At 37.1% G+C, this 26,925-nt stretch overlaps 3 protein-coding genes across 3 annotated transcripts; all 3 read right to left on the bottom strand.

The window, feature by feature from the left end:
- Positions 1 to 2,803: 2,803 nt before the first annotated feature.
- Positions 2,804 to 9,199, bottom strand: LOC124451009. The gene is made up of 13 exons (XM_047001651.1): positions 8,972 to 9,199; positions 8,468 to 8,580; positions 8,328 to 8,386; positions 7,695 to 7,837; positions 7,363 to 7,515; positions 6,737 to 7,003; positions 5,959 to 6,123; positions 5,835 to 5,882; positions 5,362 to 5,385; positions 5,199 to 5,270; positions 4,154 to 4,300; positions 3,201 to 3,421; positions 2,804 to 2,872 (listed from the first exon to the last, which is right to left on the bottom strand). The coding sequence occupies exons 1-12, from the start codon at positions 9,000 to 9,002 to the stop codon at positions 3,327 to 3,329; spliced, it is 1,317 nt and encodes a 438-aa protein (XP_046857607.1). The 5' UTR covers positions 9,003 to 9,199; the 3' UTR covers positions 2,804 to 2,872; positions 3,201 to 3,326.
- On the bottom strand, positions 8,971 to 18,112 carry LOC124451008. Its single transcript, XM_047001650.1, has 11 exons — positions 17,595 to 18,112; positions 17,243 to 17,462; positions 15,780 to 15,899; positions 15,540 to 15,587; positions 15,382 to 15,429; positions 15,002 to 15,034; positions 14,573 to 14,629; positions 13,205 to 13,287; positions 12,770 to 12,820; positions 11,172 to 11,238; positions 8,971 to 10,594 (listed from the first exon to the last, which is right to left on the bottom strand). The coding sequence occupies exons 2-11, from the start codon at positions 17,337 to 17,339 to the stop codon at positions 9,513 to 9,515; spliced, it is 1,686 nt and encodes a 561-aa protein (XP_046857606.1). The 5' UTR covers positions 17,340 to 17,462; positions 17,595 to 18,112; the 3' UTR covers positions 8,971 to 9,512.
- Positions 18,113 to 18,460: 348 nt separating this feature from the next.
- LOC124451477 (centrosomal protein POC5-like) lies at positions 18,461 to 25,683 on the bottom strand. The gene is given in 11 exon segments (XM_047002098.1): positions 18,461 to 19,097; positions 19,377 to 19,577; positions 20,348 to 20,506; positions 20,509 to 20,560; positions 21,118 to 21,177; positions 21,900 to 22,019; positions 22,358 to 22,426; positions 22,704 to 22,833; positions 24,031 to 24,101; positions 24,644 to 24,816; positions 25,294 to 25,683. Coding segments are annotated over 11 exon segments (1,551 nt in total). The 5' UTR covers positions 25,613 to 25,683; the 3' UTR covers positions 18,461 to 18,900.
- Between the last annotated feature and the right edge of the window lie 1,242 nt (positions 25,684 to 26,925).

Below are 26,925 nucleotides of genomic sequence, written 5' to 3'. Positions count from 1 at the left end.
GTCTAGTGTATGTTATCAGATACGATAAGATTTTTATACTTGCATAACAAAATATATCATCATACTGACTTTGTTATCAATGATGCAGTGTTGGGAAGTGAGCGCTTTTTACTTTAGTCGACTGCAGTTGAGTACTTGACTTTAAAGAGGGATAATAGTTTATTTATATGTTACTTCAAGATGACAGCTCCACTCAAGGAACAGGGCGCCATTTATTTCAAAAGATCCTGTTCTATGATTGGTTGCAGCAGCATGACATCACGTCAAACGTTTTAAGTTAACAATGTCGCCCAGAAACGTGAAACCAGGTTTTGATGTTTAATAAGTGGTATATTTTTGTAAGTTTATAGTTATAATATAAAAGGTCTTTTGAGAATTTCCCATGTTTACGATGTGCGGTTAGTGGACAGTTAATGTTTTTTCATGACAATGAAATTGTATTACAAGTTTGTAGACGTATAAATCGTCCAGGTTTGTTGAGTGCTGAGAAGAGCTGTTGGCGTTGGTGCATTTATCTTTAGTGTCACGTGAGTGAGTGACTTGACGTCACCGCTAAGATTGACAAGATGTCACTTGACTCTAAAAATGACAACCGCTAAGGATGTGAAAACCTCAGTCAACATCAAAACCAACAGTCCATCTTGAAACTCTACTAAGCTGGAAGATCTTCAACTACAATCTTGTAACGATACTCCCGGAATCAAACCATTCACTTGAATACAAACTTTATATGAAGTTTTCTTAGAGTTAAAAACGATAACTTCTTTATGGTTAACTTCAAGACTTCATGTTACATTACATAAAATAACAAATCATTTATGTTTCAATTACCCTCTTTAAACTTCGAATCATCTTAAAAATAGTCTTAAAATACCCACACCTCTTTAAAACGTTGAGGTAGAGACTTCAATTAGCCATAAATCATTAAGTTTTTTTAAGGTTTTAGTTATAATAACAGTCGTTATAAATCGAGATGGTTTGTAGAAGATGTAGTACAGAATAGCACAAGGTTTTATAGCACAGTGGTGCGACTAAAAAATATGATGTTCCTTTAATCTTTAATTGTTTTTAGAATAATATTTTATCGATTATGTTTGAAATGCTCTTTAAGAATATCCGATAAGAATTCGTTCTCAGTTTCCGTCGTGGTATCGTCTACAGACCGCTTACGAATCTTTTTCTTTATTTCTTCTGCTTTACCAGCGTCCAGCGGTATATCGGTGAACGTTTGCGCGGCCTCTACAGCCTGCGGGGCGACCGCTGGGTGCAATTCGCCGTATTCGTTTAGTTCAGTTCGAATCGTGGTGATTAAGTCTAGAATAGATTTTAAAGATTGAAAGAGGCGATTACTTCTCATTTAAGAAAAAGTTATTTCAATGTGGGAAATAACTGTAAAATAACGCGTGCAATTATTTGTCGATAGCTGTGAAAAAAAAGATTTGAGTCGTAAAATGGGGATGTATGAAAATAGACATGACCATTACATAGAAAGCCTAACTCTCACCAAAACTTAAAGCCAACAATTAAACTTGTTGAAATCTTTCCACGAACATTCAAAAGAAACAACATTGCAATAGCAAGCTAAAATGCGGGTCTGAAAGCACATTATAATGAATATACAGAAGAGCCACTCCATTAAATTTTTCGTGCCACGCATATCTTATTATGCATGTGATTACCATAGTGGCAGCCAGTCAATTACTTTTTTTGACCAATGGGAATGATGAAATGGCTAACTGCAGCCAGTAATCTAATTAAAAACACAGCAGCCAGTTGCACGCGATGTGCGTATATTCTTTATACTGTGGCATAGGCGTGTCAACCAAAAGATAGCCCTCACATAAGTATTGAGTTCAATGGGAAAGATAGAAATTTTCCTGTGTTCACAAAAAAAATAAAATAGATACGCTTGTGCAAAAGAGAGATTTGCGAACACTCAAGTTACATTAAATGATGTTTCAAATAAACATGAAAATATCTAGACATTGTTTACAACACACAACAAACGTTTAGTTGATGCTTAAGTAACGAGACAATTAGGTAATATTCACAGTGAATGACAGACAAGATGTTTCGGTAATGTTTAAAACAAGCAACAAGTCCATAATGTTTACAATGAACAAACTTACTGTTGATGCTGCTAGTTCCAGTCTCTTTGACATCCTGTCTTACATCATTGGTCACCTGTTTTTTTTGCTCAGGTGGGATGGCTAGGCCGTTCGTCACGTCACTGATGAGTTTTTCAACGTCTTCCTTAAAAGAACCAATCATGGTGGATTCTTTCATGACGTCAATGACACCACCGACGATATTTTCCATTCCTACATAGAGCAATGTTAAAAAGTGAATCTTCAATTCAGTCGACAATCGTCCTTATGAGAATGGATGACAATTTTTTAAGTCAAGTTGACTTTGATGTGCATTCGTCTTTAACTGTCAAAGAAATGGCGAGTTCATCAAAAAGACTTCTGATTACCTTCTTGAACTTTGCTATGATACAGACTCTTGTCGATAGCAACGCTTCTCTGCAAATAACATGTATGAAAGGAAAAAATAAAACTCGTGCACCGATCGGTTTATAGCTGTGCAAAAGAGAATTTGCAAATCAGTAAAAAACAGATGTGTTGAAATAACATGATTGAGACGAAAAATACAAGAAATTTTTTACATCATTTTTAAATATGCGTGAAATAACATGTTCTTACACCTAAATAAAATCTTATCACTTAAATATTTTTTTAAACCTTTTCTGTTTTTCGAGACTTTCTTCTCCACGCCAAATCACTATTTTTTTCATCATCTTCTTCTTCGTCTTCAGCATTGCGGCTGAGGCGTATTAACTCTTTATCCGACAAGTCCTTGTTTAATAACTCTGAAAGCATTATTGCTCAAATTAAAAGCAAGTTAACTATCAAGAAAAGAGGATTGTTCTAGGAGAATAAATTGCAGTTGATAAGAACTCAAGCTTCAACAGCGGATCACTGCTGATGAAGATACTAGACTGGAGTACATAAGGACTAAAGTTTCAACATCAGATCACTTTTTATGAAGACAATCGACTGGAGTATATAAGAGCTTAAATTTCAACAACAGATCACTTCTAACAAAGAAATCTAACAGCAATCAAGAGAAGAGTTTCAATTTGTCCCTCTAAATTGCTTCTCCTCGGTTATAAAAAAAATACATGTTAAATCATATACCTCGACGTGAGGGTTCCGCAAAAGCGGTCTTCGGATTGGTTATATCATTACTGTCAATCATTGCTCGCAAAGCCATCTTCTTTCGCCCATCAAACTCCTCCGATTCCAAAGATCGTCTGCTTCTTTTCAGTCTGTTTTCTTGCCTTTGGCTTTCGATATAAACTCGCCATCGCCTTCCTCGTCGACAATCTCACGCTTGTAGTCAAATTTCAACTTTTCGACTAAAGTAATGAAAATATTTTCATGTGAATGGATGCAATTTAAAGGATAAAATTGTTCGCCTTGTTTGACTAACGTAAAAAATTCTTAAAATCTATTGTGTTATTACTTCGATAATATTAAGACTCAAAATGCCTTCCTCAGAATCCATTAGTCAATGTTAGTAACAAGCAAGTCGTGCGTATGTTTGTGTTTGTAGATGTAAATCGTCGAGTTCAGGGAAGCAGAAGAAATTTCCCAAAATAATACTCAAAAGCTATACATAATTTCTTTGTTAATACGTACTTATATCATTGAACTAAAATACATGGAACGCTACCTGTAGTACAAAAGCCTTATAATTTTTTGAAGCCAAATCTCACACCCAGACAACCCAGACACGCGTGTGTACTCAATCAATTTTCACTCTGCAAAAGAATCTCGAAACACTACACACGCGTGTCTGGGTGTAATCTCGCGTGCCGGGGTGTAAGGTTTGGCTTCAATTATTTGGTTTAGGTAGCGCTCCATGTATTTTAGTTCAATGACTAATATTTTAATCTTTACAATTGAAGATGGAAGCCCGTAAAACTATGGAAGGGGAATGGACGAGGGGGCGGCGACCGAGAGCCGGCATAACTGCTGTTGCTCAAACTGCATAATTTGCTGTCATATCACTCATGTCTAATCACATACGTACCTGGCTAACATCTTCCAAAAATACCGTCTACATGTACACGACATCACATACGTACCTGGCTTGTTCTCATCCTCCGCAGACCGATACACTCGGTCGTAACCGCCAACATTACCGAGGTAAGCCATGAGAAGATTTCGTCCTTCTGTTCGTTCAACGGATCTCTTTTCGACTTTCATCTTCTCGTCGACGATTTTATCAACGGCTGAAAACGACAACATCAAAAAAATGAAAGGCATAAGGTCATGCAGTTTCGGAGAAAATGAGAAGGACAACGCAGGGTGAAAGCTCCCGGATGCAAGATATATATGTTATTTATCGGGTGGGATTTTCTGCCGCTGCTGATTGGAAAAAAATAAAAGATAGTTATAAATTGTACGAAATACGCACTTGACGATAAATCGTACATGATATAGACGGTTTTACTGCTTGGGGACTCGCACTTGAAATTTCTGCACAATAATGTCTTTGATAGACAAGTCGACTGCGTTTTAACTTTTACTTGGCTTATGCTATTTACAAACTGCCATTGACTTGTATTACAAGTAAAACAATTTTCATGTAAGTGTCAATCTATAGCAATGATTTAGAACCAATCATCTAGTTGTCTATCTACCATGTCACGGTGAGGAAAGGACGCCATCATGAAAGGTGGCAAAAAGCTTAAAACTGAAAATGAAAAATAAGTTAAAAGAAGTTTTAAAAACCCAATTCTATCAAACATTTTGAAAATTAAACCTAGACTATCAACTTTGCAACTGTATACCAACTCAGGAAAAACAGATATCAATCGTAAATATCGTCAGTTTTGCCATTTTTCAAGATGGCGGCTAGCCTCACTTTGAATTTTGGCAGAGTAAGATATCTAGTAGATTGGGTTCTAGGCCATTGATCTATAGACGTTCAAAATCAAAGAATAGATTGCGATGCACTTTGACAAAACAGTTTTGCAAATGCCAATCACCATTCTTGTCCGGAAATGAAATTACACTGACGGACCAATCAACATTTTTGTCCGGAAATGAGATTACACTGACGGACCAATCATGATTCTTAAATGCAGTCGTATCACTGTTCTTTTCGTATATATGTCTCAAACCAACCTTTCAAAGCTTTTCGAGCTTCAACTTTGTACTTGTTAACATCTTTAGAAGACATCTTCCTCTTATCTTTTCCTATGCAAATAAGCATATTTTATTGTTAATCAACAACGATGAAGCAAAAATGGGCATAAGCAAACACCGCTTATCCAAAGATTGTTTTTACCTGAAGGCAGCAGTTTCTTTGCAGCTAAATAGAATAAAAGATGTTAGACACGCGATGTGAGACTGAGACACGTGATGCGAGATTGAAAACCGTGATGTGAAACTGAGACTCGTGATGTGAGATGTGAGACTGAGACACGTGACCTAAGTTAGCCAATAGCATTCCTTAAATCCAATAGATCATGTACGTGAGATACTTGCATAATCTTGACTTTTTAATTTTCAAGAGTTTGCAAAAACAAAAACAATTTGCTTGCCAGTTAAAATTGAAAATTTTTACGGTTTTATTACATAAAATAAACAGATTACATTTAACAGTTGTTTCTTCAGTAATACATACAAAACGTCATTTCCGATAAGAACATAAACTCGCCTCGGCGGCTCGTGGTCCCTTTTTTTAGTTCTCATTACAAATGACGTCATGCTCGCGCATCTACAAGTTAACAATGTAATCTGATTGTTAAATAATCTCACCTTTCAGTGCAGACGAAGCTGCTTTCATCAAATGATTGGCGACGTCAGCTAAATCACAAAAAAACGGACAAAACTTGAAAAACACAAAAATCAAACGGACCAAACAGAGCTCGTAATCATTTACCGTGTTCTTTTTCATTATCGTTATCGGATTTTCCCTCGCTTTTGTCATCTTTGTTCTTGTCATCTTCAGTCTTGTTTTCATCCTTTTCGTCGTTTTCGTCATGACCGCTTTCATCGTCATCGTCTGGCAACGCAGCAAATTCGTCCGGATCGTGATGTTTACCATCTTTAAAATGTTGTAAAGACCAAAGTTACTGCAGTTAGTAGCTAAGTTCAGTACAAAGATTACTGGTGTACGTTGATGCTTTGATACTGAAGCATTTTGATGTCTAAGTCGAGGGTGTTGATGAGAGTAATTGGTGAGGGATAAGAGTTGATAAAATTAATTGGTGAGGGACAAATTGAGGAAAGTAGCAGGTGAGGTACAAATTGATAAAAGTAATTTGTTATGGACAAATTGAATTGGTGAGGGATAAGAGTTGATAAAATTAATTGGTGAGGGTCAAAAGTTGAAGAGTTTTAATGATGTAAGTTGCCGGTTAAGAGTTGAAAGTTTTTTGTAACAAAAGTTGAAGATGTAAGCTGGAAAATGTCACAGGCACAAGTTGAAATGTTCAATAGACAAAAGTTAAAGGTGTATATTGAAATGGTCTTGTAACAAAAATTACAGCTGTAAGTTGAAAAGTTTGATGACAAAAGTTACCGATGTAAGCTGTCAAATTATAGTTGCAAGTTGACAAGCCTCGGCGTGGCTTGAATGTTTTTTATAGAAAGTTTATGACTCTTGCTTTGATATTTCAAACCAAAAAATAATAATAAAGATTTTAATGCAAACATACCAACAGAGTAAATGGAATTGTGCCAGAATGATCCACAGAAACGATTCTTGTCACCGTAGCAACGGCTTCTACATTCTGTGTCTGATACTCGGCCATATTTGCCAAATTTGTTTCCGCAGAAGCAGAGGTACGAGTATTGAACCCCGGCAAAGCGATACCCGTCTTCTTTGCAGGTGTGTACACACCACTCGGGCGTCATTTCGAACTTGGCGAAATGCTTCTTCATGTCTCGATTTGGCTTTTGATCTTTAAAACAACCTTGATAGGCTAGAAAAAACGGAGAAACATTCAGTGAAACATTCTGATTAACGATTACCTGTTCTTATTGAGTTAAGCCGAACGCTAATTGTTCTAATTTGTTACAAATGATGTAACTGTATTCTGAACGCTAATTGTTTTAATTTGTTACAAATGATGAAACTGTATTCTGAACGCTAATTGTTCTAATTTGTTATAAATGATGCAACTGCATTCTGAACGCTAACTGTTCTAATTTGTTAGAAATGATAAAATTGTTTTCTGAACGCTAATTGTTCTAATTTGTTATAAATGATGTAACAGTATTCTAACTTCACTAAAAGTTGTTTTTCTTAACGCAACTTTTGCCATTTCTATTCAAATTGTACCTTCATGATTTTCATTTAAAGTTTCAGCTCTGTTCTTCACTTTATTAATCACTTTGTTGACAAACGCCGCAAACTCAGTTGCAGGATTTTCCGACTGTGATTTGTCCATTTTCGTCGCTGGTCGGACAGGTGCCGTCATTGGTCGACGTTTATCTAAAAGTAAATCCCACACACGAACGACTTTGACATAAAAGCTTTAATTCTTATTACTTATACAAGGGTCTTTTATCACGACAATTTTCAAGAAAAATACAAGTGAAGACATGAATGACTCAAGGACAAGAGCAATGAAAGACATCAAATCACCAAATAAATTATATTTCGAACCATACCTCCTCTGATCAAGGTGTCCCGATAAACGGGCATACTTCCAAGGTAATACCCGACAATACGGTCGTATAATGGTTTAAGTGGGGAACTCGTCTCCTTCGTATATTTTACAGTGAACGTAACGTCAACCTTTCCCCTGTCTTCCCTGCATTGAGAAAAAGAAAAAAGGATGAATGATGTTCAGTAAGGGATAGTGATATACTGAAGGATAAATGACGTACAGTAGGGATAATGATTTTCAATAGGAATAACGACGTACAGTAGGAATGATGATTTCCCGAATGGATGAAGACGTACAGTAGGGATAATGGTTTACAGTATGGATAATGAGGTACATTAGGAGGATACATGTAAAACATATGATACAAAATAAGACATTAAACATAAAATTCAATTTAGTGTGTCCTGATACAAGCGTGTTTAGCAGTGAAACGCATTTCGATGACAAAAATATAACTTCGAGCAATTATTAAGCAATCGCACAGATTGAAAGTATATTTTCCTGGTAATTGTTTGAAATAAAATATATTATATATTTACACATCAATAACAATAACATATCGTGCGTATTCACAGCATAAATAGTAAAATAAAAATGTTACGATGATAAATAATTAGCTTGAAAACCGTCATACCTGATCTTATCGATAGAAATATCCTTGAAATTCTTCATTGTTTTGAACACACTCTTTAACTGAGAAAAAATTTTCCAGACATCATGATGTATAGTTGAACGTGCTCTTCTAAAAAAAGAAATCTCGAGTTTTTAACTCACCTCTTGTGTCGCCTCTGTTTTGAACACTCTGTACTGCGTCGATTTCTTCTTTTTAAAGTTGTCCGACCAATTTTGCTTGAACAACAAAGATGCTGTAACAGACTTTTTCTTTCCTAAAATATTTCAAGTTAATTGTCAATTCTCTTAAAAATATATGACAATGTGGTTTGTTCAAACCAAGCGTAGATTTGAAATGGTTAAAATCTGGCAATGTATTAGAAACGCTGAATTTTCTCAATCGTGGGCTGTTTTATTGAAGACGAACGCAAGATAGTGAACTCCAAAGTGAAAGTAAAAAATATTCTGTGGCTATTTTAAAAGTTTTTTTTTGTCAAAAAGCATGTTTCCAGAGCTGGCAGATCATGAAGACCACTTGAGGAGAAAACTACTAACCAAAGCCTGTTTTTCTCCAGCCAATGAGCTTTCCTTCAGTTAGAATTTTATCGACATGTGGGCTTTGTATTCGTAAAATTGTGAAGTGAATAAGAAACAAGTTCATCGTACCTGTCGACTTATCCAACTCATCTCTGTTCATGGGATAAGGCCTTATGGCTGCTGGTTTGTAATCTTCATTCTTTTTAGGTCAGGTCGAGATTGTTTATTCCTTTGCCTCTCGTCCAACTGATGTTTAAAAGACGTCAGCCGTTGCACGTATTGTTCTTGTTGCTTCGCGTATTGCTGTTGCAGTTTGATATATTGTTCTTGTTGCCTTGGAGACATGCGCTGCATTTGTACTTTGGAATGCAATTGTGACTGCACCTTTGGTGGAGTTAGAGCTTGTTGTGGAGGAGATTCTTGCAGTGCATTTTGTGGAGGAGATTCTTGCAGTGCATTTTGTGGCGGAGATTCTGGTAGTGCATTTTGTGGGGGAGGTACTGGCAGTGCATTTTGTGAAATAGGTCCTGGCAGTGAATTTTGTGAAATAGGTCCTGGCAGTGAATTTTGTGGGGGAGATCCTGGCAGATCATTTTGTGGTGAAGGTCCTGGCAGTGCATTTTGTGAAATAGATCCTTGCAGTGCATTTTGTGGAAGAGATCCTGGCAGATCATTTTGTGGTGAAGGTCCTGGCAGTGCATTTTGTGGCGGAGGTCCTTGCAGTGCATTTTGTGGAAGAGGTCCTGCCATGCATATTGTGAAGAGGTCCTGGCAGTGCATTTTGTGGCTGAGCCATGATTGGAGAGACTGCGGGTGCTTGCGGTAATGGTATCGTAGGCATGGCCTGAGGATTTACCGCCACATTTGTCATAGCTATAGGGTGTGTGGTGCCGATTCCACCAAATTTGTTGAAATAGTTCATAGCTTCAATGGGTATGGGACCTGGGGCACTCTGACTTAGAGCTTTGGACATTTTTATAACATCAGCATAGAGGTTGACTTTTTTACCTGGTGCTCCAGGATTATTTGTGGATGGAGCTTGAATCATACCAGACTGAGATGCGGACTGCGAAACCGTCGCAGGTTGAGCTACACCCGAAACAACTGGCTGGGGCATCGTGCCCGCTTGTGCTACACTTGATGTTACAGGTTGTCCGACAAACCGTTGGGATTGTTGCTCTATAAATGCAGGGCGAGTTCCCTCAGTTATAGCCACTGGCTGCCCTCCAACCAATTGTGATTGCTCTGCAGCCAATTGTGATTGCCCTACAGGCAATTGTGATTGCCCTACAGCCAATGGTGGTTGCCCGGCAGCCGACTGTGATTGCCCTGAAGCCAATGGAGGTTGCGCCGCATTCAATGGAGCGGAATGCAAAACCATCGCTGGCTGCGTTGCACTTGAAATGGTCCCTTGGGAGGATTGATCATGAGCTGGGTTCGGTACGAAACTGCCAATCATCGGGCTTCTAGATGTCACGCTGGATGCCGCGGTTGAAGGCAAAGTTTCATGAGGTTGATCGGTCACCAATCTAGTAGATGCCACGCTAGATGCAGGCTGGGGAACTGGGGAAGAGTCAGTACGCGTTGTGGGCAAAGTCTCGTAAGGTTCATCTGTCACCGATCTACTAGATGTCGCCATAGATGTCGGCTGGAGAACTGGGGAAGAGTCAGTACGCGTTGTGGGCAAACTCTCCAGAGGTTGATTGGCCACTAACTTTCTAGTAGTTGCAGTTGCGATTGTATCCCTAGCAGCTTCAAACAAAATACATTGTCAGTAGGATTAGGGCTAATTTCTTTTTTGCCAAGCAAAAAACCATGCTTAAATACTGTGACTAAAGGGGGACAGGCGAAGGGGTGTCACGAAGGGGTGTGGCGAGAGTACAGAAACTGTTCTTAAGCATTGTGTAATGCCAGACTAAAATTTTTCAACTATCGTAAAAGAGAGTGAGGTTAATATTGCCTTCTTTTAATTTTCAAATAATAATTACAATAGTGTTCCCTCATAATCTAACATATCATATTGTTCTTTGTGTTATATATCTACTTCTCAAATTAATTAATGCTATAACTATCCAATCAGACACTCTTCTATAGACGATCGCTATCCCTATTACAGTGGGGGAGGGGGGAGGCGTTAAGGATGTTACTCCCGATAAACCGTCCCCATAATTCACAAAATTCAAGATTTTTGAGAAAGCGCGTAGTTATTACAGAGGTTCTTTTTGGGTTTGATTGAATAATCATGAGAGTTTTCACTTCGAAACGAAATTCCATTTTTATTTAAACTACCATAAACCCCGAAGGTTGCTAATGACGAAAGCATTCTTACTAAATATATCGGAGATTTGCTTCTCTGCATCGATGATATGACGCAACGAATCGTGAAATTCTTTTGGCTATAAAGAAAAACGAAGTGAAGTACTTGTGAAGCTATAAAGGAAAACGAAGTGAAGTACTTGTGAAGCTATAAAGGAAAACGAAGTGAAGTACTTGTGAAACTGTTTCTAGCAAGATATACAACATTAAACAATTACTTAAAGTTTCCTGTATTTGGATGGCCTTATCCAAACACGTGTATCGACCAATCAGAGCATGCGTTTTGCATGTGTGTTATTTTATAATAGATTATCAAAATTCCATCATTTTACACCGTTTGGTATTTTTCGATTGTATTAAGACAATTGGTATGACACGTTAATGGGTGGCAAAAATACATTCTTTGTTATTTATACCAATAAACCATTAAGCACCAAGAACACTCAAACAGATTATGTTTATCATCTTTTCTCTATTCAGTGATTATGAACCTGAGCAACAATGCTTTTACAGGAAGAAAAACTAATATGTTTGTCTTGGTAAATCATCCAGGTTAGTGCAGTCCTGAGAAGGACTGTTAATGTTGACGCATTGAACTAAAATACATGGAACGCTTCTTGTAACAGAAAAGCCTAACAACTTTATGAAGCCAAATCTTACACGCGTGTGTATTTAATGAATTTCCACACCACGAGAGAATCTCGAAACACTAAACACACGTGTCTGGGTGTAATCTCGCGTGGTTGGGTGTAAGATTTGGCTTAATTATTTGCTTCAGGTAGCGTTCCATGTATTTTTGTTCATTGCATTGACGTTATGACAACCATAGCTGTAGTCATCTTCAGATACTGATGAATAAATTTCGTCGAATCGTCACTCAACATCAACATCAACAGTCCTCAGAGCTCTACTAACCTGGACGATCTACATCTACAAACATGTATTGATGAACGGGTTCAAAGCATTCATTTTGACTGAAGCTAAAGCAAAAACTCAATATATATGATCAGACATGACCAAAGAAGACGTTTTAATTCTCTACCGCTGGCACTAGTTCTTTCACATTGATTTTAAAGCGAGCCCACGAACATTACGTTAACATAAAAATGATTTAGAACCCAGTCTTCTAGATGTCTAACTACCGTGTCAAGGTGAGGCAAGGACGCCATCTTGAAAGATGGCAAAAAGCAAAACTCAAAATGAAAAATAAGTTATCAAACATTTTATCAAACATTTTAATAATTAAACCTAGACTATCAACATTGCAACTCTGTATCAACTCAGCAAAAGCAGATATTAGTCGTAAATATTGTCAGTTTTGCCAACTTTCAAGATGGCGGCTTGCCTCACTCTTACTCATTACTATCCAATATCAGCGGAGGCAGTTATCTAATAGACTGGGTTCTAGATCATTGAGCGTAACACACCGATGTTATGAAATAAAAAAGCGCCTACGGCCCAACTCAAACTCAACAATCTCATGTGCCAAATCCCTGTTTATAAACCGGGGGTTAAAACGATTCGTCCCAGGCGTAGTTTATGAACAAAATATTTGTTTTCGTGTCAAGAAATTATTCCAATGGCATAACAGTAAAAAGTTACGAGACTTACTGGTTTTGACATCAACCACTCAACTAAATCTGTGACCTTCGCATCGTTTCCCTGACAACATAGAATAATTCAGAGAAAATATAGAAATGGAAATAAGGTGAAAGGCAAGATCATTTAACCAATGAAAAAGTTTTTTTTGTTTACGGTCCTATCTTGGCTGGAGATATCTTTGGTAAAATGAAGACCAACGAAATGATGGGATTTGGACGTTGGACTTATTCAAGACATTTTTACATTGATTACTTGTGATCATGCAGAATGCCTCCCCCCTGTTCCGAATGTTGCAGTTATTTAATCAGGTGGGGCTGTCTAAGCTAACCAGAGTAAATTTTGTGATAAATATTGCAAATTCTGGTCACACTGTGTGATTGGTCAATGACGTCCAACACCCACATTATCGTAAGCAATCACAGAAGCCAAAACATTTTTACTTACAGTTGAACGTTTGGCTTCTATCTTCTCTTTCGAAGTCACCTCGTTTTCTACAACACTAATACTGTTGAATAGATGCTCCAGTTCTAAGGATGTAAGATTTCAAATGATTGTTTTTGACGCTATGTCCATGTTCTATTCTCGAAAAGAGCTTCAACCCTTAAAACATAGTTTTCCCCTTCCTTGCATGTTTACGCACAACAAACAAGCAGTCCAACTTTAGAAACCCATAAAATTTTTACAAAAAGTATCGAGTTAGATGTTTGCTGGGCGAGAAGCTGCTATTTCCCCCTACCACCCACCTTCCAGAATAAATTCCAAGATCATGCCAAGTAAGGGAGCCGAGTCTCCTGGCTAAGCGAGTAACTCGGCTCAGCCGAGAAACTCTGAGCTTACATAAAATGAATGCATCTCCTGGCACATCGTTTATACGATACATCAAAGCAACTCGCCATACCAGGAGTTACCCGGCGAGGAGGGATGATTTTTCCATATAAACGCCTATGGCGGGTTTCTCGGCAAGACAAGAAGGATATATTATTCACACGCATGCGTAATAAGGATTGCTTCTATAAACAACATGGCTAGGAAACTTTGTTGAAGAAAGAAGTTTAGAGTTGCCAGCCGAGTTACCCTATAAACAGATCAATTGTTTTACCCGCCTGTGCGAGTGACTAGCCGGGTAACTTGGTTCCATATAAAAAGACTCTAAATTCATTTATAAAACTAAACAGTACAAGACACGTGAGAGCCAGTTTGGGTACCTCTCCCCCAGAAAAATATCTTGCGAAGACAAAACTTACGAGTGTACATAACTTAGAGGTTACGGTCAGCAGTCGTGAGTTATTCTATTCACGCGGTGGACTTGTGGAGGGAAATTTACACTGATATATACAAAGACTGGATAACGCAACCTAATTCTGGTTCCCATCGAAAATTTTGCAGCCAACTTTTGACAGCGGCGGCCATATTGGACTGTCCACTTGGAGTATATATTTTATAATGAATTTTTATCATATTTTGTATTCTTGTTATTTTCTCTTTCAGAAATCATGCCAAATCTTATATTGTGATATTTAAGCAACGTGAGAAGATTTCTATATGAAATTTAGCAAACATGAGTTTTTGCCCAAATCCGTTCTTTTGCAGTCTTGTCATCATAATAATTTCTTTTTCTCCCAAGAGTGAAAGATATGATTCAAAATAAATGCGAGAGTAGCAGTTTGTTATATAAAACGTATATAAAAACTGAAAAAATGGATAGTCCAATATGGCCGCCACCCAGCTTCAAGTCAAGCACTAAGTTGTGTTATCCAGTTTTATAGATATCAGTGAAAATTTATCATTTCAAATGATTGCATTAATAATTACCTTTTTTATCAGCATCAGTGATTTTTGAATTGCTTTTCCAATTCATGACGTCATTATCTACTGAGAAAAAGAGATGGTACTGAGCATATGAATTTCGTATCAATATATAAAGACGTCATTATCTACTGAGAAAAAGAGATGGTACTGAGCATATGAGCTTCGTATCGCTATATAAAGCGGGAAAAACCAAAAAATACAGATTGCGCACATTTTGACTCCAGTGTTCATTGCATTGAGGTTACATAGATTGGATAAAGGCTAAGAATCGAATTACATGGATTTCACTTTCCAACAAAATCAGAAGTGATCGTGTAGGTGCAATCATTATGAAGAAAACAGTTGTTTTGACTAGAAATGTTCACGTGTGTTGCTAGCGCTGATTACAGATTACATCGGATGGTGTTTTAAATGCCCAAAACTATCTCTTACCTTTTTCCGTTAGGGATTCGGACGATCTCTTTTCTGAAATCAATAAGTACATTTCGTATAACATAAAGTATATCTACATTAGAAAAATGCTACTTTGGCACACATCAACTTCTTCGCAAATTTTCTTGAAATTACAATTTTCCTTTAAAAGAAAGTTGCTGAAAAAAAGTTGATTTTGCGTCGATATGTTCATTAGCGGAGGTTTAAAAACCACGCAGTTACACGGACATGCAATGCCGCAAGACTTGCCCCTTAAGCTTCGTCCGTAAAAATTTTTCAAGCGTTTCAACAGTACAAAATATGGCGACATTTGCTGATTGTATTAAAGTAAAAACTGAGCTAAAGTCAGTTCTGATTTGATGCAAAAAATACAGCAATACCGATAGGTTTCTCCTGAGTTCGAGATAAAAGAGCTTGAAAAAATTGATCTAGAAAATCAACAGCGTGTACATTAATATTATAACAAACTATGATACGGCATTGTCAAGTAATACATTATCTTTTTTTCTATTGTTGTAAGATTAATTTCGACGCAAACCTTCTTCATCGGACGCTCTTTTCTTCAAAGGCAAAATGTGTTTGTCGACTATCAAAATGAAAATAGCATAAGATTTAATTCAACTTATATATTACAATTTTTTCAAATCACATCGATCACCGATAAAGGAATGAGATCGAGGCTTTGAAATCCGCGGTTTTCACATCGATCGCAACAAGTGTAGATGCCTTTATATACCTTTACATATATACCTTTATATACCTAGACGTCTTTACATACCTTTACTGGATTTTTCTACTTTCCTACTGCCTTTGTTCTCCTCCTCTTCAAATTCTGATCTCAAAACTCTTATCAGAGTCTGATCGGATGGATCAGAGACCCCATCAATAAAAGTAGGTTCTATCCAATGAAAAGAAAGTCATATATCAGTAAACAACATATACAAACAGGGAAGACACGTTGCCAAAAGCGATAATGGCGATTGCGGTTCTTCAAATCTCCTTAATCTCAATTATTGTTTTAGTAGCTAAGGTCTCTAGCACAAAAACAGACAAACGTTCAAGTTGTCACGGCAAACTAACTTTATTCTTTTACAGAGGTTAGAAATCTCTAATTTTCGCTCAGTTTGCAATGTAAAAATTGCTTCAATGTCAAGTTGAAATCAATCTTCATCGTGATTGTATCTTTTCTGCGTAATGTTGAGAAGTTCGTTCGAAAGTTCGTTGCAAAGGTAGTAAAATTGGAGAAGATTGGACCAAAGTGCAGAAACATTAGATGTCAAGTTGAAATCAATCTTCATCGTGATTGTATCTTTTCTGCGTAATGTTGAGAAGTTCGTTCGAAAGTTCGTCGCAAAGGTAGTAAAATTGGAGAAGATTGGACCAAAGTGCGGAAACTTTAGATATCAAGATACAAAACAAAAAGTAACTGTATATATTAAATAACTCTTGGGTCTTCCTTTCATTTTAGTTACGGCTTTTAAATTGGTTAGACATGCTAGACGTTAAGTTATCAAATCTTTAGCGCGGAGAATCTTTACTATCAAACATTACTATAGACAAATCCTTTGCACTTCTTTTACGCAGACTGTCTGTAAATCATACAATTAGTTTGAACTCCATATTTAAACTTCATTACCACTGACGGATAAACAAACTTAAGAAGCACTCAAACTTTCAAGCAAACTGGGAAACATTAGCATAAAAGTTATATATATATATAAAATTGCCTCGATTTCGCACCGCCATGAGTAAATGAAACATCACGATAATGCGTACTTTTACATATAAAACGCATGCCAATAAAAAATTTCGACACTAGCTATCTCAATACATCTGTTTTAGAAGCGAAAAAATGTTTGTTAAAAATACGCAAAGTGTCACACAAATAGACTAAAATATATGTTAGTCCCGAGAATTTTTTAACCAGTTACGCCTCGTTGGCCAACATATACCAAACTAAAAATGCACTAATACTCTTTGGGCGGGTTTTTAGTCAAACAAAGTTAACACAGTAAATACTTTGAGCGTATTTTCCGAACTTTTGCTCTCATATCGCAAACACGTCAAACTTTGAGATATAGAAGACAGAGAAAGTTTTAAAAGATATGAAATATAATATTATCGTTAAATACGCGGTTGCTCACAAGGCAGTCAGAAACACCTGTTAAAATTAATTGACGGGAAATTTAAGGGAATCCGAAACATAAATTCCGTCACTTTATATCATATCGAGTAACCTACCGCTTTGTCGACGACATTCCGTTAGCGCTATGACCATAAACAAAGTCGATATCTTCAATATTTTACTAAATTTATACTTTACTTTTGAGGCCATCATTTTGATTTTCTTCGCTATTTTCACTTCAAGATTTTTCGGCCCGCTGAGCACTAGGCCGCATATTCAAATACTATTGGTCGACAGGCGTGAGATCACGGATCAGTTTTGGCGCCTTCTCCTGATCTTAATAAACAGTGAATGGTTGCGAATTAGATCGTGCTTTATATAAACGGGGTGACGTAACAACGGGTTATTTCCTTTATAGTAGCAGCCAATGATAATGCGGGAAAAGGGAGTGGAAAAAAGCTGTTTTACCTTCTATATCTATCTCTTTTACTGGTACTATAACGAAGAATTTATTGTCATTTGCTGATATAGATGATTTCTATAATGCTCTAAAAGTTCAATTCCAATGTGCGTCATGGATTTTAAAACAAATGTCGCCATTTATTAGCTATTTGCACTATTTTAAAATATATACTGTGAATCTTTTTGACCTACAGCTAAAACCAAAGTTTCTGACTTTTATGAAACTTTGTCTTTCAACAGAAAAGCGCTGACAGAAGGCACGAGGCAAGATCGATAATGGGAGGTGAGCGATATTCATATGTGCACGATCAGTCGCATTTAGTTCTTTTGAAGACGATTGTTTTCTACGGATTATAAAATGCATAAATGAACATGAACCACACGGTTATAGAGCTTGCTACGCGATGGCAAATTTAACATCAATGAAAAATTTCGCACGCCCTCTCATTTCAAGGCACTTCATAAAATAAAAGCAATAAAACGCATGCGCTGCTTGGCCTATAGCTGTGTTTGCATTGGTCTGTGCAAACCGATCTGAGCTCGACCAATCTAAACAATCAATCAATCAAAGGGAATTTGCAAATCAATCATGAATACATTTTAGAGGAAAAATTGAAATGTTTGTATTAAATTTTTCTGTCTCGCATTGTTGTTATTTTATAAAAGCAACAAAGGAGATGTTATTCATGTTTTCACAGGCTAATGCAAGCCTCCGAGACGTTTGTGAGAACTCTCGAGCATGTGCAACCCTCGATCTTCGGTCACGGCCTTGCACTGATCAGCTTTCGAGTTCTCCCAAAGGTCTCCTCGGTTTTCATAAGCCTGTGCAAACACAGTAAACATAATTTATTTCTTGAATAAAGGGGAAAAAATTTGTTGATGAAGTTTATTGTTATGAGAGCCCGTCATCGTCATAACAAATGTATACGTAATATTGATTTATACTTTCCGAGTGTCATACAGAGGCATAATTATCGAGTTGCATGTAATTGCGCATGCGCACTTCATCAGAAAAGTCAAGATTTACGTGCCTTACGCACTCACGCTAATCAGCATAGTACTTCCTGTAAGCAGCATCTGAACAACATTCAATGTAGACAATGGTAAGGGTTTTCTTTGAATGACCGCCACATCGCTACACGCGTCTTGATAATAACTGAAACAAAATTCCTCAAGGAAGAGTTTCCAAAACATCACTACTCGTTCACGGATAAACGTGTCGGTCAAAAACGTTTGTGAAATCTCCTCATAGTTAGAGGGAACATGTCATAAAACCTCGGTTTATGTAGTATAAATGAGAATAACCGATTGGCTAATGTACCACTTTGACGGGGGGAGTGGGATCGATTCTTACAGCAGACGTTCCGCCAGATTTCGATCGTGTTGTCTTCGCAGTGGTATTCTGAGACGACTGTGGATGGCGTATCGTTTTCGACGAGATAGCATCGGCACCAGAATGTCTTTGCACTAATACCGAACTGACGCTATTAGCCCCGGGAGGACCTGAGCCTAGAATGAAGAAAAATTTGGTTTGAGAGGCATTTCCCACTGGTTGAGAGCATTTCCTCCATACCCTCCTCCCACCCCAATTATTGTAGATGATTGGCAAAATCATTAACGTAAACCGATCTGAGCTAGACCAGTTAAATTCGAGCAGGTGCAAACCTCGACCTTTGGTCTCTGACTTGCACTGATCTGCTTTCGAGTTCTCTCAAAGGTCTTCTCGGTTTGCATAAGCCTGTGCAATTACAGCAGAGTGCTTTTATTTCTTAAAAGAAAAATCGATACCGGGAATTGCAGCCTTCAAATCTCTCTTGAAATCAGCCCGACCGACAGCTTTGACATTGATTGTGCGACCCTGTTGTCCAGCGGTAAATATGGTATTTGCCATGTTGGTATGCGGAGCGCATGAAGTATTGCCTGCATGGGCCTGTGTTACGGTTGAGGTTGTTGACTTGGGAGGCTGAGTTCGCGGGATCATTTCATTTCCTAAAACAAAATAAGTAAACGGTAAAATTAAGCATAACATCAATTTGTTCAATGATAAGTTCCAGGCATAAACCATCATCAGGAGATTGATCTATTTTCCAGGGTTCTTCAGCCGAGAGTATTTAACGGTGGTCTTTAAGTCTTCACTATCACAAAAGCTGTTTGTCTTAGTTTAGTTGGGCGCTCGACACAACAGAGTTTATACGTTTTTGACAGTGCTATAAATGACCGTTTTACCATTGAATGGCAGTTTTTAAGGCGTTTGTTAATTGTTAGCTAGAACGTAAAGCAGTTGGCAAATTTCTATTTATTTATTAATTGTTTTGCTGCTAACAGGCGAGCTATAGAATAATTAGAGTATATTTGCGAAGTTATTGCTGCCTATACTGTATCTCCGAAAAACAGTTTGTTAAAATCTTACGAAAAATAAAATAATAAAGTACTTCGTTTGTCTTTGACAAGCAAAAAAATTTTTGACGTTGTTGTTTTCAGACTGACAAGCAAATAAGCGGCTGTCTAATGCCAAATAGACGGCGGTAAAACGCCGGTAGCCGCCTTTGATGAAAACATTGCGTGGGGTTTATTATACTGCGTTACAAATAAAATAAAACAAAAAGACTCAATTTTGATATCAAATCAGCCCACATGAAGACCTTTTAAACAGATTTTCCTTAACATTACTCTTAAAACAGAAATAAAACGATATGATTCCCCTGAACCAATCAATGCACAAGGATTCCTTTTTTGATTGTCACATGACTCTCCTTCACCTGAACCAATCAATGCACAAGGATTCCTTTGTTGATTGTTACATGACTCTCCAGGTGCATCCTCATCCTCGGGCTCTCGAAACATGTGCATTGCTTCCAGATTTAAAGCACAGACTCCCCTCATAAAGGCTTTCTTCATTGTCTCTTCATAGATTTCCTTTCAGCGCGAAGTCGGTTTACTTCCAGTCTCGCGGAATCAAGCGCTTTGTTTGCCTATGATAATAGCAATCATAATATCTGCTTAAACAGACCATATTGCAGTTAATAAGTCCAAATGACATGAAATGTTTATAAAATAATATTCAAGTACAAAAGTAATCAGCTTCAAATTATTGTTGTATTAATATGTATATCTATCGTATTAAAAACACGTGCTATATTTTTCGACGAATAATATAATATTTGCCTACACTTGGTATGATTGGAAGGACTTGATAACAAAACACACAGGAACTTAGATACTGTATAGCGATGGTAATTAAATTACTTTATGATCTTCTAAAAGATCGTCTGCAGGATTAGTGCCTTGAGAACGACTATTGCTTGCGACTGACATTTCAACAAATTGTGCAGAAGTCATCTTTACGGGATGAAATGAGAGTCTTTGTCAGTTGAGAATAAGAAATAAACGCGACTTTATCACGCAGATGGTTTTGGCACATGGTGTAAAAACATCAGTCGCCATCAGCAGTTTTTCTCAAAACTTAAAAGAACCAGAAAATCTCTAAATAAAGATACGTCAATCGTAATCAAACTATTTTTTTATTTACCTCAAATAGTTTTGCCTCGTAATCGTTGGTTAACTTTAAACATACATCTTGTGCTTTTGACTAAACATATAAAACCTGAATGAGTCGTCAGTCGAGGTTCATAATACCGCAAGCCCCGACACCCCATGCATATGCCCATCGTTCATAAATACCACGACTAGGTAAATCTACTGACCAAAATACGATGTAATATAGATAATTATATAACTTTGGATTTCATTGTCGATTCAAGTTAATCGTTGCTCACTTTGTAATTTGGAACCGTCTTTGCAACATACTGATTCGCGTGTAGAAGACTGTAAAGTACATTTATGTTCAGTAATTTGTGGACTTAATTCAAGAGTTTAAATGTATGAATGTCTAAATGTTGGTCATATAAACCAGAAACCTTTGAAGTAATTGAATTGAATGTAGGTCATATAAGTCAGAATCCGTTAAAGTAATTGAACAAATGCAATAATTTGAATGTATGAATGTCTAAATGTTGGTCATATCAACAAGAAACCTTTGAAGAAATTGAATTGAATGTAGGTCATATAAGTCAGAATGCGTTAAAGTAATTGAGCTAATGCAATGGTTTGAATGAACGAGTATTTCACTGTTGGTCATAACAACAAGAAACCTTTGAAGAAATTGAATTGAATGTAGGTCATATAAGCCAGAATCTGTTAAAGTAATTGAACAAATGCAATGGTTTGAATACTGGCTGTTGGCCAATATAAACCAGGAACCCTTGAAGTTCATACTAACTATGGCACATACTATGCCACCTCTTTCCATACCTGGCAGGCTTTCTCCACTTTTTGTTTCCATCGCGTTTCGACGATTGAACGCCAAGCACTCCAGATTTTACCCTTAATCACGTGATTATGGTGCTTCTTCGCAAGGTTTGTCCCGAATGCCTAAAGCAACAGATATACTTGTAATTTAGAAATAAACGTAATACATGAGTGATCTGATGTTGAAACTTGAGTCCTTATACACTCCAGTCTAGTGTCTTCATCAGGAGTGATCTGATGTTAAAATTTAAGTTCTTATATACTCCAGTTTAGTGTTTTCATCAGAAGTGATCTGATGTTGAAACTCGAGTTCTTATACACTGTAGTTCGACTTGTTTGATTTCATTAACAATAGCTTCTGCAAATGGAAAGATGTTTGATACAGTGTTTTCTTAAAAGATGTCCAAAGTCATTGCTCAGCCGAACGCTTAAAACACACCCTCCTTGGGTCCCCAAAATACCTCCTTCTTCTCGTCGACATGTTTGATTTTCCAAGTGTTAAATCTTCGAAGTAGGTAAAATCTGTCTTTCTGAAAAGACGAAAGAGTCATTTCACAAACGTAGAAGAAAGTTTACTGACTTCATCCGGGTCAAATACAGTTTAGCGGACACCTTGTGTCGCTGATCAAAAAAACCGTGCTGCAGGCTCAGTAAATGAAAAAAGGTCGTGCGAGTTCAAAATAAGTTAACAGCTTAGATTTAATTTCAAATTTCGACCACAACCCTAGCCACCGTAAAATGGCTACTGGTGTCCGCTATACTGACCCCTAGCCCTTCATTCTAAGCCATCCTTTACTAGATCCTCACCTGTTTTTGAATAGCTTTAGTCATGTTTGCAATTATGTTGTCTTTGTGTTCTATCGTCTTCTCGTAAGTGTACAGCAGTTCTTTCAAGCTCTCCAACTCGTTTTGCTTCTTGTTCAGTTCAGTCGCATGCCTGCGTATTTGAAATGTTTAAACTACGTACAGCTGATGAAAACAATGCAGGAAAAAGTCATTTCAAATTTGATAAGTAAAGAAACTACTTTAAGTAATGATTTGTTTCGCGTTGATTTCGTACATTTCATAAAAGTTGACAAATTACATGTAAGACCAAGAGGACGTTTGAGAGACATAAAGAAAAATAAATCTTTTGTATTATACATCCTTCGTTCTATATTTTAATGAGCTTCTGGTGTAGTAGATTGAAACCTAAGATTATGTTTTGGTATCGACCATTACAATTAACCACTGCTATCTGCCATTGTCATCTACCACTGCTATCTACCATTATCATTCACCACTGCTATCTACCATTATCATCCACCACTGCTATCTACCATTATCATCCACCACTGCTATCTACCATTGTCATCCACCACTACTATCTACCATTATCATACACCACTACTATCTACCATTATCATCCACCACTACTATCTACCATTATCATTCACCACTACTATCTACCATTATCATTCACCACTGCTATCTACCATTGTTATCCACCACTGCTATCTACATTGTCATTCACCACTGCAATCTACCATTGTTATCCACCACTGCTATCTACATTGTCATACACCACTGCTATCTACTATTGTCATTCACCACTGCTATCCACCACTGCTATCTACCATTACCATCCACCACTGCTATCTACCATTACCATCCACCACTGCTATCTACCATTGTCATCAACCACAATATTGTGTATCATTGTCATCAATCAGTGTTATCAAGTTAGTATCGATCAATGTCATCAATCACTGTTATCAAGTATCTACCAATGTCATCAATCACTGTTATCAAGTATCTACCAATGTTGTCTACCATTATAATACTGTAACAATTACCATCTAACATTTTCACACACCATTGCCATTAACATTTCTTCGAACAATTACTTTATATAATTATAATTTCCTATGGCAATTTATCAATTATCTCCTAAAGATCATTGTTAATGACCAATGCCATCTACCAAGATTATCTACCATCCCTATCTACTATAGTTATCTATTGTAGTTATCAACATTACACATGTTCTTGTCCTTGCAAGCAGCCATTGATATTGACCGCTTGCTATTTTGAACAAAACAGTCCTAAATGAAATAAAAATCTGGAAATGATGAAAAAAGGATAAAAGACTGACCTTTGTTGTTTCATAAGAAGATCTTGTTTGTGACGTCCTTGAAGGGCCATCTTACATTGCATAAACTCTGCCTGGTAATGTAAACAAGCAATCATTATTCTGTCAAAAGAGGTAAGTGCCCCTAACAGCTGCAGTTCCATGCTCATCTGACAAGATGGGTGCTGATTTCTCTTCAAGGGTGCATTGGTGGGGGTAGAGAAGTATTACCTAGGGCAAATGTGCCACATTTGAAATAAATTTCACCCTTATCAGTTCGATAAGGTAAAATTTTCTTGCCAATAATAATTTAATAGCCTGGGGTTGCATGCGTATCCTCCTTCGAAACCCTGCATAAATTCCACAATAGATCCTAACAAGGCAAAGTGAACACATTTCCAGAGATTTCTCAAAATTCTTCGCCCTTAAAACAAATAGCTTTATCCAAATAAACAATCTTGAACAAAACTTATGACAAAACCATGTTTGAGCACAATGGAAATCATAGGAATATAGTCAAGATTTAATTATGATACAGCACCAGTTGACAATATGCACAGTTAACTCACTTTACAAATCGCATGCGTAAATCTTTGGTGAAAGCCTAACAATGCTAACATACAAAAAATATCCTCACCAAAATATTTGATTTCATATCCTTGCACCAGGAGTCCAATTGTGATTCCATCCTCACAAGATCTGCATCAACGACAGGAGAATTCTCTGAAGTACTGACCATGCTGCCATTTGGAGTGCTTGCTTCACTTGAGCTGTATGATTGGTCACTCTCTTTTGGTTCAGGAGAGGTTTCTGGGAAGAATACGTACAAATGTATATGTACATTAGAGGCAAAGAACTCACTCACTTGGAGTGTTATTACAGTAAAGAAACACTTTGCAGCACATATCTTCCTATGGATTATATTCAATTTTCTTAAGAATAGGAGGATTGCGATGGCTACTCACAGACAGTAATCTAATTAAATAAATAGCCCCAAGTTGCACAGCAAAGTGGTCCTACTGTTTGTTTCTATACTGTGGTGTTATTCAAGAGGGGCTGCCGGGGAAGAATAAATTCATACCATCTTCTGCAGTGACAATTGCCATGAGCAGAAATAACAGAAGATAATACAGACTTATATGTTATGTATAAATATGGACATTAGTCATGATAAGAAGTTTTATAGTCTAATGACATGACAGCCAGGACATGTTACTGGCAAACGATTGAACTCAAAAAAGACTTAAGTAACACTAGGTTTTACGAAGTTTATTGCAGTAGAAAAACCTTCAGTTTTCGACTTCATTTTATTGGAATATTGTCCGTTTACTCTGGCCACTGGTGGAGTACTAGGTAAGACTGTAACTTCTTTCTCTAAATCTCGTGTGTCCAGCTCATATGACTCGCTGCTTGTCCCAGTTGTAGTGAACTCGTGTTCTTTGAAATTCGTACGTTTCGGCTGCGTTTTAGGTACTGTAACCTTTGGCGTTACGACAGCGTATCTTAACAACTGTTCGTATTCCTTCTGCAGTGAAGTAGATACCGAACTGCCAGCAGACTCGACAGGCAGTTCTGGCACGGACGACTCTTCGCTTCTACTTGACATTTGAGGATACTCGAAGGAAAAGTCGCTTTCTATGAAATTCTGTACAAAACGATGTATTTTTACGCTTTGTTGTTAAAATGTTTTGAAAATCAAATTTTGCTCGTTCGCAGGCTCAATGTGTGATTGGTGAAAAAATATTACCACAAAGCATTGCGGTCATTCTCTCAGATTTCAGCGCACTTTATTTTAATTCGACACCTTCGACACAAGTGGTTTCATGAAAACTTTCAATTGATAACTGACAGGGTGGTAATAAGCAAGCAAATAAGTTGAAAGATCATCTGGTGTAATTATAGAATATTTTTCTTAATCATAACACGGCCTGATTAGTATAGCCAGCATTTGTTGCAGGGTATTCAATACTTGACTCGATACAAAATTCAAACTGAAGACAATACTTTAGATTACTATAAACGTTTACCCACGACACGCATTTTCCATATCGCACTAAAATTAATAGAGTGATGGAAATCAGCTATGATTCAAAAAAGAGATTCAAACAGGCTTTCATTCATCAGTTTTACAAGAGGGGCCAGTAGTACGAAGGCCGAACAGCGCTACCCACTGGATAGCAAGTTTTTTTGAACGTTTAAAAAACCTTATAAAAGAGAAAAAATATAAGATCTGAAATGAGCATTCACTAAAAGAAAATATTGCTTCCAAGATTACAAAAATTTCTATGCCGTAAGGAAAACATACCCAACTTTTCTACAAGTTTGAAATTTTACTATCCAGCGGACAACGCTTTCCAGACTTCGTGCAACCGGCTCCAGATATTTCGAGGTTTTCTACTATTTGAAAAAGCCGTAATGTCATATGAAATGTCCCCTACAACTATGAAAGAGATTTAAGACCAGTTTCATTTTGGCTCGTTTAAAATGCGACGTTTGAAATGGGCCAAATAGTTGTAATGTTTTGGTGCGCAAAAAGCTCGAATAATCTCCAACTTTAACGCCTATCCTTATAAACCAAAGAAAAAGCTTCTCTTGAAAGTCGTCCCACAGTTAATCGACCCTAGGTTGCTAAGAAATAATGTAAAGAGAGTCTTATAGTTGTCTCAAACTTCTCAAAGACACATACATAATGTTGAATAACACGTGTGTACACATTGACTTATAAAGCCGAAGCTAAAGACTTTTCAGAATAAGATTCATTGGTTGTATGAGAAACCGCGCACATACAGTAAACTATAGCATGGTACACAGTATTGACGACAACATGAGAAAATGACAGTACGCTTTCACACAATTCATGACATAGAACCGTGGACAATATCTTGGTTCCTATGTAATCATACGGGATTCAAGCTACAT

This window comes from Xenia sp. Carnegie-2017, unplaced genomic scaffold, assembly GCF_021976095.1.
Source record: "Xenia sp. Carnegie-2017 unplaced genomic scaffold, XeniaSp_v1 HiC_scaffold_24, whole genome shotgun sequence".
NCBI classification, from domain to species: domain Eukaryota; kingdom Metazoa; phylum Cnidaria; class Anthozoa; order Malacalcyonacea; family Xeniidae; genus Xenia; species Xenia sp. Carnegie-2017.
Note: the sequence above shows the minus strand (reverse complement) of the source record. Positions and strands in the feature narration are given on the sequence as shown.

Coding starts and splice junctions, on each gene's coding strand:
- LOC124451008 (XM_047001650.1), bottom strand. CDS start 17,339: ATGATGGCCTCAAAAGTAAAGTATAAATTTAGTAAAATATTGAAGATA. Junction 15,430..15,539: donor AAGAGCGTCCGATGAAGAAG/GTTTGCGTCGAA, acceptor TTGATTTTCTAG/ATCAATTTTTTCAAGCTCTT. Junction 13,288..14,572: donor CACTGATGCTGATAAAAAAG/GTAATTATTAAT, acceptor TTACATCCTTAG/AACTGGAGCATCTATTCAAC.
- LOC124451009 (XM_047001651.1), bottom strand. CDS start 9,002: ATGAACAGAGATGAGTTGGATAAGTCGACAG. Junction 6,124..6,736: donor CAATTCCATTTACTCTGTTG/GTATGTTTGCAT, acceptor AACATTTTAAAG/ATGGTAAACATCACGATCCG. Junction 3,422..4,153: donor GGAGGATGAGAACAAGCCAG/GTACGTATGTGA, acceptor TCATTACTTTAG/TCGAAAAGTTGAAATTTGAC.